This window comes from Coregonus clupeaformis, chromosome 10 (genome assembly GCF_020615455.1).
Source record: "Coregonus clupeaformis isolate EN_2021a chromosome 10, ASM2061545v1, whole genome shotgun sequence".
NCBI lineage: Eukaryota > Metazoa > Chordata > Actinopteri > Salmoniformes > Salmonidae > Coregonus > Coregonus clupeaformis.
The window spans coordinates 23,798,896-23,816,781 of NC_059201.1; the positions used below are offsets into that span (position 1 = coordinate 23,798,896).

Sequence of the window (17,886 nt, forward strand, 5' to 3'; positions counted from 1 at the left end):
CAGTATCAATGCGCTTATAAAATCAAATCAACTTAAGCCTCCACTGTGAGAAACTGAAATATTAACCTCTTTAAAGCCTTTTCCACCAGAGTTGGAATATGGAATGAGAAGACCTATGACAAAATGTTTCAATGTAATATATTCACACATCCTACATGCATTAGCATTACAGCTTCCCTTTGGGTAAAGTCATGCATTTAATAGAATTCTCCCAGTCAGAGAAATGGTTTCTATTCTGTGTAGATTTGAATGGAAATGTAAGATTGCATTACACTGTGTAGAGCAGGGTTCCCCAGCTGGCGGATTTCATTAGGCACCACAAGTTATTTTATTTTACTTATTGTTGGACATAAAAGACTGTAAAAACACCAGAAAATCTGCTCCAAATGATTTTAATTTTGGAAATCTGTTCCAAAATATTCCCACAGATAATAGAGATATGCAGTATGTGATTGTGTAAGCATGGTTTGAAATGATTATGTTTTAGTCAAATATTATATCTGTTTGGGATTCTTGCGGTCAATTTGCAGTCTATAAATTATTTATAATTATGTTCCGGCCCCCTGACCATCCGCTCAAGATAGAATTGGCCCGCGGCTGAATCTAGTTGATGATCCCTGGTGTAGAGTGTTGAAAGTAATATATTCTGAACGAAAAGTCTCTCCCAGTTATGACAGACCTATGTGACTGGAGTCCAAACACCTGTGATCTGACAGTCCCCTCCTTTAGAGTGCTTTAGAAATGAACTAGACATGTTCTATATCTGCCCACTTAAAAAGAAAAGCCATATTCTGCCATAGAGTATATACAGTGGCTTGCGAAAGTATTCACCCCCTTGGCATTTTTCCTATTTTGTTGCCTTACAACCTGGAATTAAAATTGATTTTTGGGGGGTTTGTATAATTTGATTTACACAACATGCCTACCACTTTGAAGATAAAAAATATGTTTTATTGTGAAACAAAAAAGAAATAAGACAAAAAAACAGAACTTGAGTGTGCATAACTATTCACCCCCCCAAAGTCAATACTTTGTAGAACCACCTTTTGCAGCAATTACAGCTGCAAGTCTCTTGGGGTATGTCTCTATAAGCTTGGCACATCTAGCCACTGGGATTTTTGCCCATTCTTCAAGGCAAAACTGCTCCAGCTCCTTCAAGTTGGATGGGTTCTGCTGGTCTACAGCAATCTTTAAGTCATACCACATATTCTCAATTGGATTGAGGTCTGGGCTTTGACTAGGCCATTCCAAGACATTTCAATGTTTCCCCTTAAACCACTCAAGTGTTGCTTTAGCAGTATGCTTAGGGTCATTGTCCTGCTGGAAGGTGAACCTCCATCCCAGTCTCAAATCTCTGGAAGACTGAAACAGGTTTCCCTCAAGAATTTCCCTGTATTTAGCGCCATCCATCATTCCTTCAATTGTGACCAGTTTCCCAGTCCCTGCCAATGAAAAATATTTACATTTACATTTTTAGTCATTTAGCAGACGCTCTTATCCAGAGCGACTTACAGTTAGTGAGTGCATATATCATTATTTTATTTTTTCATACTGGCCCCCCGTGGGAATCGAACCCACAACACTGGCGTTGCAAACGCCATGCTGTACCAACTGAGCTACATCCCTGCCGGCCATTCCCTCCCCTACCCTGCACGACGCTGGGCCAATTGTGCGGCGCCCCATGGGTCTCCCGGTCGCAGCCAGCTACGACAGAGCCTGGATTCGAACCAGGATCTCTAGTGGCACAGCTAGCACTGCGATGCAGTGCCTTATACCACTGCGCCACTCGGGAGACGAGTGGCGCAAACCCAACATCCCCACAGCATGATGCTGCCACCACCATGCTTCACTGTGGGGATGATGTTCTCGGGGTGATGAGAGGTGTTGGGTTTGCACCAGACATAGCGTTTTCCTTGATGGCCAAAAATCTCAACTTTAGTCTCATCTGACCAGAGTACCTTCTTCCATATGTTTGGGGAGTCTCCCACATGCCTTTTGGCGAACACCAAACGTGTTTGCTTATTTTTTTCTTTAAGCAATGGCTTTTTTCTGGCCACTCTTCGGTAAAGCCCAGCTCTGTGGAGTGTACGGCTTAAAGTGGTCCTATGGAAAGATACTCCAATCTCCGCTGTGGAGCTTTGCAGCTCCTTCAGGGTTATCTTTGGTCTCTTTGTTGCCTCTCTGATTAATGCCCTCCTTGCCTGGTCCGTGTGTTTTGGTGGGCGGCCCTCTCTTGGCAGGTTTGTTGTGGTGCCATATTCTTTCAATTTTTTTATAATGGATTTAATGGTGCTCCGTGGGATGTTCAAAGTTACAGATATTTTTTTATAAGCCAACCCTGATCTGTACTTCTCCACAACTTTGTCCGTGACCTGTTTGGAGAGCTCCTTTGTCTTCATGGTGCCGCTTGCTTGGTGGTGCCCCTTGCTTAGTGGTGTTGCAGACTCTGGGGCCTTTCAGAACAGGTGTATATATACTGAGATCATGTGACAGATCATGTGACACTGAGATTGCACACAGGTGGACTTTATTTAACTAATTATGTGACTTCTGAAGGTAATTGGTTGCACCAGATCTTATTTAAGGGCTTCATAGCAAAGGGGGTGAATACATATGCACGCACCACTTTTCCGTTATTTATTTTGTATAATTTATTGAAACAAGTCATTAAAAACAACGTTATTTTTTTCATTTCACCTCACCAATTTGGACTATTTTGTGTATGTCCATTACATGAAATCCAAATAAAAATCAATTTAAATTACAGGTTGTAATGCAACAAAATAGGAAAAACGCCAAGGGGGATGAATACTTTTGCAAGGCACTGTAAGCCATAACCTGAAGCACATCTGTTACATATGTGAAGTAATATTCACCCGTTTGTTATTGGAAAAGCTGTGGAGTGATCATTCATATGAAAATGGGACCGTAGCGCCAACATGTACTATCCACTGTTATGTGTGATCATCCCATCCTCCTGTTTACTTATTCAATATACATGGCCATATTTTACAAGCTTAGACTTTCTGTTCATAGGGAATAACCTGATCCCTAGAGAAGCATGAAGTGCAGTATGAAGACAGGTACTGTATTAAGTACCGTATGTATTCTCTGCTGTCTGGATTACTCTGTTATGAATCTACAGCTGACTAGCTTTGTAAGGTTAGCATGTCCATTTAGTCTGGCTAACAGTGTTGAAGAGAGAGGGATGAGGGTGGCCCTTACCTCTACACACAGTCCCGTTCTCTACAGCCTCGTGGCCAGCCTTGCACATGCAGCGCCCAATGGGCACCATCCATTCGCCATCCCCGTTGCAGTAGAGCTTGATGGGCACGTCCACCTCCTCCCCGTTGGGAATACACACGCCACGTGATGCCACTAGAGAGGTGCTCTCCGCCCCTGACAGGGTCTCCTGGAACACGGCCCCGTTCTGGATGACGCGGGCACACTTCCGGTAGAAGACACGTACGGCGATGAGCGACATGCAGCCGCCGTAGTCCTGGAAGGCCAGGTAAAAGCCATGTTTGGACACGGGGCCAAAGCTCCGCACCTCTGTGTTGATCTTCATCACCCGGCCACCAAGGTCCACCTGGGAGAAGCTCTCGTCGGCTGCGATGGTGTCCACCTTGATCCAGGGGTTCTCCATCCAGGCCGGGGACACCTTGTTGGCAGTGTCCGAGTCCGACTCATAGTAGTACAGGTTAAAAGTCTCTTTACAGGAGCCGGGCACATTGGGGATGGAGCTGCAGTCTCGCACGGAGAACTTCATCTCCACGTGGATGCGCTGTGCACCCCGGCGCCGGATGTACTTGGTGCGGACCCAGTTATTCTGGTTGTTGTCGAACACGTTGCACACCTGATAGGTGCGGATGGTGTTCATGTTCTCGTCGTATCCACTCACCTCCTCCCACTGTGGAAGAAGGACACAGATGTAAAGGGTTATTCAAATGTAGACACAACATACACTTTGATAATATGTCCCTGTGGTGACCACATGCTGACCGAATATTTTGAATGGTAGGTTTAGTAACACATCAATACCTCTAATTCTTTACCTCTACCTCACACACATAACCCAATGGCAATTGTGTACCCAGCATCATGGCTACACTACAATCTAACCATAGATAAAGACAGGGCCATTCCCAGCAGCAGTGCTCCCAGTCAGGGCTGAGATTACAGGGCAGGAGATGGGGAGGGTATATTATGGGCAGGGTATAATCTGCTCCCTGGCATTGTATTGCTGGCACAGAGGTAAACCCGCAGTGAGGGGTTGTCATATGTCAGTGCCCGCTGGAGATCCCACTTGGCTCCCTGCATGAACCTGGCCTGTTTGTTTCTCTCTGTACTCCGCTCTGGGACAGGACCATGCATTATTTAGCCAGTAGAAGAGAACAGGTGTTAAACTCTGCTCATTACACAGCCAGCAAGGCATTATAGTGCAACCTCCTCTCTGGCTCCTCTATGTCCTCTGGCCAAAGAGAAAAAAGGAAACTATTTGCATAACGTCACTGTCGGAAGAAGCTCTTCAAGGGTAACAAATACAGGAAAAACAATCCCCCGGTCTAAATACTGAGAAAAAAATCATTCTCTCCAATGCATGGGTGATGCACCCAATTTTCATTTTTTTGAATTACAATGTGATATTGAATACTACAAAAGGCAAATCTCCAAATTAGTCCAGCACCAACATATCAGTTACTGTACAGATCAGTCATTGTAACGAAACACACGCATGACATGAATTTAACCCTAATCTGAGTCACACTCCAATAAAACATAGAACTGGGGTAATCACATTACACAGGTAATTATCTGCAAATGGAGAGCAGATTTGAGTTCGTGTGCTAGGGACACTTTTCATTTCAACACAAACACACACACATCAACACAGGCACACACACACACACACAGACAAACACACAGCAGATATAGTAGTGCGTTCATATGCAACCTCTGCTGTTACTCCAAAGGACTCCAACAACTCTGACCTTGACCTGACAAGTTCATCTGAAGAGAAAGCTTTTCTTAACACCATAGCCGCTTCACACTATTCAGCCGCACCCCGTGCTGCCTTTACCCCACCCTCTCACCCCTCTTCACTCTTCACTTCACAGCTGACATCATTTCCTAAATTAATGCCCACTTAACAAGGATTCTGACAGAGTTTTGCCGGGTAAGGAGGTGCGAGTCAGCCCTCATGTTTAAGACCCACGTTCTATCAAACACTCGCAGACTAATTAGAGCTTTTCTGCTTTATTCCCATTTCCCCATTATTCTCTCCTGACAGACAGACATCATGCCAAATATGTACAGTTAATTAATAACAGTTGTTAGATGTAAAAACTTTAGTAACTGGAGGGATTTGAAGGAGAAAGGTATGAAGAAAAAAAAACTTGTAAGACTGGCACTAACTCAAAACTATTAGGATTGTGTTTGTAGACAAGGATTAAAGAGACCTTGGATATGATTCAACCAGATGGTAGCTATATGTCTTCATTTTGATGACACACATCTACAAATCTTTTATAATTACAAGAATGTATCAGATATGGTCCATTAATGTGCAATAAAATATACACATTAACACTGTAAGTGTATGAATGTTAACGTTGACCCAAATGTGGGGCCTTGATTTATGGTTGAGAGACATTCTGGGAGGGGAAATGTGTTGGTCGTCCCATCTATTCCCCATCCAAATGGACACAGTCATCCGGGGTCATGGGCAGCCATTGACCTTTCCACCTCCCTTCACAGAACGGGAAAGGACAGAGTGTGACGTTCTCCTGTTCTGAGCCCCAAGCATTGCTCCATCAAACTTAAACAATGTGAACTGGGGTTGGGGGTGGGGCAGTAGCCACTAATGAGAGATAGTGACTAGGGGAAGGGGGAATAGGGCCAGGCTAAAAAGACCCCAAACAAATGTGTTTTGATGGAGGGCCCCTTTTAGTCCTGTCACGGCTTTGCTGCCCTGCTTTCATCAGAGCCAGTGGAGGGAAGCAAATGGGGCATAATAAGAGGCCAGCGATCAAGCGCTGAGTGTGAAATAAGAAGAAACGTCTTCATTTTCACAGCTTTTCCTCCCGGTACTATAGTGGGAGTGAGGCTGCAGGTCGGTCATGTGTTAGGTAAGGTGTTGGAGTTGATTGTGGTGGGGGGGTGGAGGAGTTCATAGTGGGGTTGGTTAAGAAGGATGAAGGGCACTGTGAGGAGGCTGGGAATTGTAACACTAACTCTCTCTCCTTTGAGATTGTTTTTTACCACTCCGGGACACACAGACTTGTTTATCTGAGTCCAGATCTATTGAGGGGACCATCACGGACACCATGTAGAGTATCTTGACTGGATGTACTGTAGGCTACGTAGCAGGATGTATGCTATAAAGCAGGAGATTATAAGTTAATTCACAGTTACAACATCTGTCCTACGTGAACGAACCTACAGGTAACTGCCAAAATAAAGGAAACACCAACAAAAAGTGTCTTAGTAGGGTGTTGGGCCACCACGAGAAGCCAGAACAGATTAAATGTGCCTTGGCATATATTCTACAAGTGTATGGAACTCTTGGAGGGATGCGACGCCATTCTTCCATAATTTGGTGTTTTGTTAATGGTGGTGGAAAACGCTGTCTCAGGCACCGCTCCAGAATCTCCCATAAGTGTTCAATAGGGTTGAGATCTGGTGACTGAGACACACACACAAACAAACACAAACACTTTAAACCCCCATGCTCCTTTGAGACCCCTCTTTCAAAGTCACTGAGATCTCTTCTTCTAGTCATGGTAGCCAAACTAATGGAAAACTGGGCATTTTATACATGACCCTAAGCATGATGGAATGTTCATTGCTTAATTAACTCAGGAACCACACCTGTGTGGAAGTACCTGCTTCAATATACTTTGTATCCCTCATTTACTCAATTGTTTCCATTATTTTGGCAGTTACCTGTATTTGTCAATGTGAAACATACAGAATCAAGGGATTATTTAATAGCAATGCATGAGCTTCCTTCTGCTGAAACACGACATTCATTTATGGACATAAAGAGCTCACAGACTGAACAAGTGAGAACTTGCAATCAACAACACGCCAGAGGAGCTGCTCTCTTCAAGGTCCTGTGTTCTGGGGTCACACACTCACATAAAGGAGCTCCTTCTAATGGGGTGTCATCGGCCCTTAGTACTCAGAGGTTGGCACCCAAACATAAAGAGGACCATCATAAGTGGGGCGCCAAAGTGTCTGGGGTCGCATCTATGGCCTTGAGGGTCGTACCCAAATATAAAGACAGTCATTACGGCGCTAGTAGTGCAGAGCACTCTGCATTCTGCTGCACCGCTCTACTGAGTGTGAACGGGATGTACGGTGGGTTAGGCAATTGTCTGCCATCTTTTAATTACAGCTAAATAATGAGTTTAAACGCCACTTATCCTCTTGACTCACATTCCTATCCCATGTGTATTATGCTGCATGGTGACACTTCCAGTTGAGAGCCACAGCTAACATTTGTTGATGTATGACCTGTCTCATTAATGATAAATAACATTACAATTAAATCTTCTGAATGTGCACTGTATAGCTATGAAGTTCTCCTGAATATGGAGTTTGGAAAAGTACACTATGTGTGAACTGCCACCCGCCAACCGCTTACTGTAGCTGTATGAAGTGATAGAGCATGCTGGAATGAGGTTCGGGATCGATAACTCCCAGGGCTGCCAGCCACTCCAGGAGGGATTTAAAGTTCAGCTGACCTGTAGTCTCCCTGACAATGTGTCTCTGCTTTATCTGTAAAGTAAAGCAGAACACACTGTCAGGGATGAGTTATAGAGGAGCGACATGCAGCCGCCGAAAGGCAGCTTTTTGTTACATTTAATGATCCGAAATAAAGTAGAAGTCTATCTGGTCTCAAGGATAGAATTTTGTGTCTAACTGAACCTCCTTCCTGGGGTGGAGTGGGCTTGCAGGGTGAGCTGTAGTTTTCTCCTGAGACAGTTTAAATAATTCAAAGGCCACAGTGGCATGTATGACACAACATGAAATGTGTACTTCAGTTCTCACGTCTTATCATTACAGTGTGAGGATCGACCCGGGATGGCTGGAGAATCAGAGAACAGCTACACACATACAAAACATTCCAGCACTCCGTCACTGACAACAAGTAAATAAATAATTCACATGAAGGAGAAAGAAGCCAATGGAAATCTCCTGGGGCCGAGTTGTCCAATTTGCAGTTGTGGGAAATCTGTTAGAGTAAGAGTGGTGTGCCCTAAGGGGACAGGGCAGGACAAATGACACCCAGTCTCTGCATTGAGTTACAAAGAGGGGAACAAAACGAGCCAAGTACTGCAGGAGTCCCATCCACATGGAGGGCACAGAGAGAGACACACGGGGAGACATAAGTAGAACGGTCTGGTGCAGTCAACTTCAATTACCATTGTCCACTTGTAATGTACAACATGTGAAGTTAGACAAACAAGCTTCCTATTGCCTCTTTAATCCCCTTCCACCAATCTACATGAGGATTGTATTTACATTTTTACTTTGGAGTAAATCAAAGACATGACAATAGAATACATGCCCGAGATTGACATTTCAGTGCTCATATAAAATCATAACACAAAGATGTTTTCCCCCATGATGAAGAGGTCTTAAAAAGGCAACATATAGTTTTACAGACCAACTTTAATTGACAATTATACTAAATTAGGGGTCACTCTATTCTAATGAGTTCCATACACTTAAATATGCTTTCACAAATTACCTTTTATGTAAGGAAATGGCTATATGCAAAGTCATAACCAGGCTCTGTCATAACCAGGCTTTTTTTTATGCTGAATGAACTCTTTAAATGACAAAACTTGCATTTTAATGCATTTATGATTGACTCAGACACGTATTTGGGTCAAAGTCTCATGGTGAAATGTATTTTAAGTTACACTACAAAAGGTTTTGCTAAGTTGTTGTGGCACTGTAATTATGTGATGTTTGGTATTCAAGACTTGATATTAGTAGCCTAAATGCCTTCCCTGAGAACTTACATAACTTTAGTGGATGACACTCTAATTTGTTGTGAATTGACATGCATGGAATATTGCATCTTATATAAGACTTCCATATTCCATATTCCAGTCATTGAGTTCATTATGGCCCGACTATAGAGAACGTACAGATCTATAGATCCCTCAAATGTCTCTTAGAGGTAGATCTACCATACATATTAATGCCTTATTAATCTGATTCTGAATCCACTCACAAATTGACATAAAATATATGTTTATCATTGCTAAAGCAGAATATTAAATCAAAGTATTACACCTATGGCTAGAATGTGCTGTGGCCAACATACCTTTACCTCTACTATCCAGTTCTGTGTCATGGAGTCACACAGAACATTTATTTACAGGTGCTGAGCCCACAGGCCACATCATTAGGCCTTAATATATGAAGACCTCAACATCCTCTCCACAGAATGGGTGTTTTTAGTGCAATGACTACATTAATGTGTAACTGCTGCGAGGTCCGGAGGGCCGCACTGAAAATAGTTTATATTTCCTTGCCGTCAAAATTTGCATAAACATTTAACTCTATCGTTGAATTTTCGATGCTCCCTGACTGTCTCGTGATCATTAGCGAGCTGGACAGTCAAGAAACTGTATGAATATAGGTCCATTATAATTTCTACACAGTATCGATTTGGTTTTAGTCATTTTAAAGTCTACTCAAACCACAAGCGGGCCAGATTTGACCCCCTCGCGGGTCGGGGCCGTATGTTTGACACCCCTGGGCTAGAGGCTAGAGGTGATATTCCACAGCAGCTGTGTGAACGTCAGAATGCCTGGTGTTCACACTTCTCTCAACTCCCACTTAGGGGAAACACTGACCACTTAACCTCTCCGCTGCTCTGCTTTGTATCAAACATCCTCTCCTAACACTGCCTTGCCCTGTGCACAACAGACCTTCCCTATTCTGCCTGAGGCAAGTATGGTGTTATAGTTTACTAAATATTACATGGAATCTTAATAATACCATATTTCAGTTCTTGGAGCCTGACTGGAGGCAGTTTCAGATGCTGCTTCAGTTTAACTGTTATTTTAGGTAATGCAGGGCTGCAGCCGCCCCTATAATAAGAAGTAAACTGACTGTGGAGCAGATGGGGACACACCTGGAGAGCACTCATAAAAGTTGGTTTGTTCATGTTTCACTGGAATGTTAGGTTATTTAATGTTACCAACACCTGGAAAGTGAAGAACTATGTATTTGAAATAAATGTGAAGACATTTATTTAATTCAATGTCCATTAATTAAATCTTGGGAGAAAAATGTAAACCATCTAAGTGACATGTACCAGCGATTTTGTATCCCTATTGTACAGTTGACTCTGTAACACGTTATGATATATTTCATGAAGCACTACAGAGTAGTGAAAGGCCAAGTGCTGGTGTGGTGCTGTGCTGAATGTTACTGATCCGTCAGTTAAGCCTGTGAAGCAATGCATGTGTAAGACAATAGCTACTGTAAAGCATCTATGGCTGGTATATTGAGCGAGTCCAGTTACCACACCTGTTCCTGTTGTGCTGGTCCACTGGGGACAGCAATGGCCACATGAGATTTCACAATGGATTGTGTCCACATCCAGTTCCATAATTTCCCCATAAAATCCCAACACCTGCATCTGATAGGCCTTGTACCTGACCAATCAGGGCCTGAGAGGTACTTTAGCTCTCCAATCATAGTGAAATAAATAAGAGTCTTCAACACATGGCATAATGTTTCGTCTGAGGTAAAAAGCTTTTCATTATCTCCCTGTAGAAGTGTGCCCCTTATAAGGTCGTCTGAAGCTGTAAGAGTAGACACCTCTATACTTAGTGTCTAGCATAAAGGGACATAAAGCACTCAAAGCTGACTGGGGAATGTCTTTGATGTGACAATTGAGACCCTAAAGCGTTGATGCTGATTAATACATCTAAACAGGGCAGATTTTTCATCACTGGCCTTTTGAAATGTTTGATTTTCAAGTCTGAAGTTCTGACATATTCATATAGATAATTAAATAGACTTTTCTGATTGTTTTGCTAAACCTTACATTTTGTAAAAATGAAAGGAAGACGTGACGCAAACTGCCTGTAAGATTCCCAACCTCGTTAAGGGGGAAATGGCGGCGCTGGTTCTGTTTAGATTGAATCCAGAGCTGGGGAGAGGAATACACCAGTCCTCTTTGTTCTCTCATATTGATTGTAAGAAATAGCAGGGAAGAGACAGCATACCCTCAGGTTGAGGGAGATGATGTTGAGCTCAATTATTGCAGAAGATCTTTGAAGTTGCACCAGTTGACTGTTGGAGCTCTTTTTTCGTCTTCCTCCTACTTTATTCGTACTTAAAGACACATGGCATGATAGAGTATAACTCAAACCAGCCTGGATACCAACCACAGAAGCATAAATAATTGAATAAAATAGGGAGTGGTTTTCTGAAATGCACCAGCAAATAAGTCTACAACATATTTCTATGTGTTTTGGACCCAGTCTGAGGAGTCTGGATCCTGTGGTGGCAGAAGAAGTGTAGGAGGCTGAGGTTCTGGTTTTGGCTGGCCCGGAGAGGGCTAGGCTTGTGTGTAGTTAGATGGAACCAATGCCTTGGCACACCATGTGGAAATAGTGTGCATCAAATACTGCTAGAGCCCATATAACACATAGCTTCATGCCTTGCATATGAACAGAAGTATTTAGCAATACATTTATGATTGTACAATTTGACATTCATAAGGCTAGATTGTGTGGTGCAGTGGGGGCAGTTCAGGTCAAAGTGGAGAAAGTGGAGACCATTAACTCAAGGTAAACCTAACCAAGCATGTAGCCAGTTAATATTAAAGACCACTGCAATACTACTGGTCTCAATTGACCTCTACAGAACTTCTTTCTTTTTAAAGCACCAGTAGACAAAGTCTAACACCAACTCAAAACCTCTGCCCTGCAAAGAGAGAGAGAGAGATACTTTTTCAAAAACCTTGAAGATGTTTTCTGAAAGAGCCCAAAAGCCCACTGTGTTAAATTTGGATTATAGTTTCTCTCATGATTTCTGCACAGCTTTACGATGTGTTCTTTCTTACAAAGACTTGGCTCACTGTGGAGAGAGCTTTCTTAGTCATTACTGGCCTTTGACCTTGAAGTGAGAAATGAAAACACTACCAGTACCACATCTGTCACAGCAGTCAGGGCAGATTTACTGATAGCTTGAGTTTGACACCCAACAGTAGGGAGAAATAATCCTTACCTTTGGGTGTTAAAGGTCCAATCCAGATGTTTTTATCTTAATATCAAAGCATTTCTGGGTAATAATGAAGTACCTTACTGTGATTGATTTCAATTAAAGTGGTCAAAAGGAAACAAAAAGCAATTTCTCAAGTATGAATTTAGCTAGGACTGTCTATGAGTGGTCTGAGTGGGAAAGGGAAACCTGAAAACTAGCTGTTATTGGCAGAGAGGTTTGGAACTCTTTCTTATTGGTCTATTAACTAATTTAACACCTGGTGATGTTAGTCCATCCCACCAAAACAGGCAGAAATTTCAGGCGGTCATTTCAAACAGCTCTTACACTAAAAGGGCATTATCATAATTTTTACAATTTCACAGTATTATTCAGTAAACTCACGCTGTTGTCACTGGACCCTGACACGGGATAGACTGTCCAACCCAGCTCAGCTGTCGCTGTGGTGGAGTCCATTAGTGTTTCTGTGGAGGAGAGAGAGAGGGCAGTCAGACAACTACCTTCAAACAAATAATATACAGTAGCAGCAGTGCACATTTACAGCAGGTGAGCATAGGCAGAGATGGGAGTCCATTGATGAGACAGTCATTCAAACCATGTAGTCCCCTGTAGCTCAGTTGGTAGAGCATGGCACTTGCAACGCCAGGGTTGTGGGTTTGTTTCCCATGGGGGGCCAGTATGAAAATGTATGCACTCACTAACTGTATGTTGCTCTGGATAAGAGCGTCTGCTAAATGGTAAATATGAATTAAATTCATAGCAATGAAATTATACTTAATTATACAAAAATACTCTTATTGTAGATAGTATATTTGCAGATATCTCCATTGTCCCCTCTCTCAAAGATGGTAATGCTACTGTTTGAGACCTGGGCATATTTGGCTACATGCTGTAGTAGTAAACAGAGGGGCATAGTGTGACCATCCACGTGGAAGAGAACAGATCACTGGGTTCACTGGAACCTGGTCGACTCTACCATAGCTTGGAACCTGGTCGACTCTACCATAGCTTGGAACCTGGTCGACTCTACCACAGCCACCAAGCTACTACTTGATAGGTCAACTTCCACTCAATAGGCACATGCTTCTTCAGTTCTACCCCCTGGCTTTGAGGGGCAAGCGCACTCTAAACGAGCTGGATTAGCTGGTGGAAAAAAACACCTCTGGTAATTAGGGTCAAAGAGATATGTCTCCTGTTTGTCATGAGGTCCTCTGTGGCCAGCCAATGAAATTCCAGCAGCAGCAGGCCAGGCAGGCTGCCCTTCAGAGCCTTCTCTCTGAGGGACAGGGAGGGGGGCAGAAGGACGGTGCTGCAGGCCTAATTCATTTCCCTTGCTTATTAGCCCCGCAGCACCAGTGTTGAGCTGGAGCAGATGGAGACAACATTTATCAGGTGTTAGGCATCAGCTCCAGAAAGATGTATGTAACTCCAGCTACTAACCATAAGTCACTGTTGGTGATTGGTAGTCTAAAGTTATTCTTCAAAGATGTATTTGTTTTTCAGTAAAAGTATTTTATAAAATGCATTCTGCATGATGTCAGAGTTCCCTTTCGGAAATTGGATAAAAGGACTATTGGGCTAATGATCCGGGTGGTCTGATTGCACAGTGCAGTATGGCTAAACTCACACAATTATTTATTTTTTATTTTTTATTTAACCTTTATTTAACTAGGCAAGTCAGTTAAGAACAAATTCTTATTTACATTTATGACGGCCTACCCCGGACGACGCTGGGCCAATTGTGCGCCGCCCTATGGGACTCCCAATCACGGCCGGTTGTGATACAGCCTGGAATCGAACCAGGGGGTCTGTAGTGACGCCTCAAGCACTGAGATGCAGTGCCTTAGACCGCTGCACCACTCAGGAGCCCAAGAGAGAGAATAGCACCCAATATATTTTAGAATGTTCCAGTATTTCATAACACGTGGATTTCCTCTGATTTATATTCCAGAGGAAACCAAAGCTTTTAATTAACAGGCTCCACATGCCGCAAATCTATTTTTAGGAACTTGCCGAATCTCAGAGCCTCACCAATGTACACAAAGCATAATAGCACATTTCACATCCCATTCAGTTATCACAAAGCCCAAATCTATAATTAGGCAGAGGAGGCTGCTTTTGTGCTGCCATTGATAACCTTGCACGACTCCGGGTTGAGCAGTCTACATGGGTGTTAGGCAGTGAAATGGTAATGTTCCCCCGTAATGATAATGATAATTAGCTGAGGAGTAAAGTGAGAATGATGAACCCCCTTGGTGGCGGTTTAGGGAGTGTGGTGGTTTAGAGAACAGGGAGGGAAGGAGTGAATTCCCCTGATATGTGCACACAGACGGCCCTCTTCTCTTCCCTCCACTCCCTCAGTCAGGCTCACACACACCTTCTGCTTTTTTCCATCAGAGACCCACACACTGGACAAGAAGGACCATACCCAGAAAGACTGATCACATTTCTCCCTCCTGCTGACTAGACTTCATAGCAGGCAGCCACACCAATTCATTACCTACTGCAGTACTGAGTGTACCTCACTGAATCACCACCAGCACTGTTCACCCCCCTCATCAGTCCTCAGGCTCCCAGCAGGCAGCACAGTGGAAGGGCATGGCCACTCAGTCAGACATACTGTCCATTAATCAGGGAGAGGAGACAGCGCGAGAGTGGCCAGGCAGAGTGGAGGGAGGGTGCTGGCCCAGAATTGGGAATGGTGTGGCAGCGATGAAGACAGGAGAAGCCAGGAGACCAGGACTGACTGTTTACACTGAGGTCTGGACTACAGGGTTTGAATGACTGTCTCATCAATGTCAATTTGTAAGTCGCTCTGGATAAGAGCGTCTGCTAAATGACTTAAATGTTAAATGTAAATGGAGGTGACTACACATTCCAGCCTGGGCCTCTGGCTCAGCTGGGGGGTCAAAGGGCACCAGCTATATTTCAGAGTTATATGAGCACATGGAGGACGTGAGAGCTTAAACTTTTCAACAGGGCTGTCTTTTTTTACTACTAGACAGGCTCAGCCTCAACACTGAAGGTGCATGAATATGCAATGAGACCTGGTAGTTTTAGAAATGCTTACAGGCCTAAGAACGCTTCCTAGAACACTTCCTGAGAGTAAGCAAGGAGGGGTTTGTGCTGATCTGAAACCTCCACTGGGCTGTTTGAAGTTACAGAGGGGCCAGACGGGAGAGGCCAGCGGTGCTCCAACAATACTCCGTTTTCTCTGAGAGCTAGGGGTCGATGCAGCCACAGCCTCTCAGCTTTCCAGAGAATGCCATCACATTTTAAATTAAGATTAGAGAGAGCAGCTGTTCACAAGCCCATAAACAAAATGAGCCTCAGAACACATACCCACATTAATTGACATGGATCAAGACGCTTTTAGGCCTGGGATTATTGCAGTGGTAATTGGTTGGTCGGCAGCCACATTCTAAATACAAAAAAAGGAGGAGCACCTGGTATAACTTCTATTTCTAAGAAGTGTAGGAGAAAGTTATTTGCAGAGCAGTGTGTTCCAAATATATTACATGCCTCGTTAGCAGATGGGCAATACACAATGGTGGTGGACGAGCCAAGCTTCCTGCACACACAGTAAAGTGCTTTGAGACCAAGTGAAAATACAATTCATTTTCATTCATAGAGTAGGTTTTCAAGGTATGTGATTATTTTTTTTTCAGAGCTTTGTGTACATTGCCAGCCCTTTTAATCCAAGCACAGTGGTTCTCCTCCAGGTCTAAATAGCAGGGGATGCAGCAGAGGACAGGACAGGACAGGTGACTCGCCATAGAGCTTTATGTGTATGTTTGACCACACATGTACTTGATTTGTGTGGGTACTGTGTGAGTATACTTTGGCTTGAGGCGAGGAGGTCAGGCTTTGAGAGATGGATGGCCAATTAGTGTGTAGGCTTGAGCAGGGCAGTCTGTCTGATGGATGGCAGGGAGGGAGTTCTCCATCTCTCCTCCAGGGTGGACCATCTCATCTCCCAGCTCCCACTGCCCTCCTCCAGGGTGGACCATCTCATCTACCAGCTCCCACTGCTCTCCTCCAGGGTGGACCATCTCATCTCCCAGCTCCCACTGCCCTCCTCCAGGGTGGACCATCTCATCTCCCAGCTCCAACTGCCCTCCACCAGGGTTGACCATCTCATCTCCCAGCTCCCACTGCCCTCCTCCAGGGTGGACCATCTCATCTCCCAGCTCCCACTGCCCTCCACCAGGCAGGAAACAGGCAACAAGTGCAGACTTCCAAACAGATGCACATCCCTGTCTCTACAACACTTACACACAAACACAGAGGGGTCACAGATTCACTGATTATACTGTTAAATTTTTTATTTATTTTTAAAGAAGCTATTCCTGTACTTTCATGTTAAAAAGCATGAATATTCAGCAAGTGTTCTGTCAAAATAGTGCAGAACAAGAGTGCGGAACAGCCATTTAGAATACTATTAAAGTTCTAGCCAGCTTCAATATGGGCAAAACCCAGCTTGTATCAAATTATGTCTATAGTTTACTGAGGGTATTTCTGAAGAAGCGATTGACCTCCAAAACACAGCATGTAGCGGCTTGCAGGGGTGATGTTCTTTTATCCTCCTCACCAGGAGAACTGTACTCTAGCCCAGCCTCTATGGAGCAAATCATTCAACATTGACTTCTACATCAAAGCCGCCACTTATACTTTCTTTCCCACTGCGGTAGAAATAGCAGGTTACAGCACCACAGTGCTTTTCTCACCAAATCTGTGGTGTGTAAAACTCAATGAACTTCCATGTCATTAAACACCTGGAATCATAGGGTATATTTAATGGTAAATGTGGATTATAGATGGCGGTACAGCTATAGCTTAACATGAACAATATGTCTATAAGCTAATACCATAGACCACAGAGGGCAGTCTTCTTGTGGACATAGCTAAGAAATGTGCCTCGATTTATGGGCACTGGCATTGGAAAAACTGCCGGTGCTGAGGTAAGACTTATGCCCATAATGATGGACGCACAGTGCTACTGTATGGCATTTTGGACAGAATAACAAGTAGAGTGCTCTGTTTCATTTGAGGGAGGGTGCCCCCGAGCCTGAGCCGTCTCAGAAATCTTTCAACACAAGGAGGGTCCATTAGGTTGGGCTCCCACCACCACATTACAACATGTCCTTGTGCGGTAAATTAATCAGTAATCCTGCATTTACAATGAAACAGGCTTTGTGGATGAGGTGGCATCGGCCCAAACCCCAACTTTTTTCAAAGAGTGAAACTGGGCTTGGCGTGCAGCCCTGGGTATCCGGTGAACTTTAACATGTGTCTTTGGAGAGACATCACTCTATCAGGGAGATTTATGGGTAACTGGGGGTTATTGTTGATTCCTGCAAGGCCCGGTTCTGGGGTTCTGATGATGATGTAAGGGCTCGAGGAGTGATGAGGTGGGACTGAGTGGGACATGGCTGAGGCTGAGGATCTGGGCCTGCTCTGAGGGAGAGAGACGAAGTTGGGTAGTTGATTTTGGCAGGAGACGGTGCCCTGTGAAATATGCTACCACACACAGTACGTGGAGCACTCTGACTGCTGACAGAATGATACAGCATACCATTCCCTTGGGCTTGGGGCAGGATGTTCTACAGTAATCCTTACAGAGCC

General features: G+C 43.9%; 1 protein-coding gene across 3 annotated transcripts in view; it reads right to left on the reverse strand.

The window, feature by feature from the left end:
* LOC121575371 (ephrin type-B receptor 2-like) overlaps positions 1 to 17,886 on the reverse strand; it is a 142,343-nt gene that overhangs the window by 70,756 nt on the left and 53,701 nt on the right. For all 3 annotated transcript variants that reach the window (XM_041888430.2, XM_041888431.2, XM_041888429.2), the window contains exons 2-3: positions 12,646 to 12,725; positions 3,226 to 3,910 (exon numbers count right to left, since the gene is read on the reverse strand). In XM_041888430.2, the coding sequence (XP_041744364.1) occupies positions 3,226 to 3,910; positions 12,646 to 12,725 (765 nt within the window). The remainder of the gene's footprint in view (positions 1 to 3,225; positions 3,911 to 12,645; positions 12,726 to 17,886) is intronic.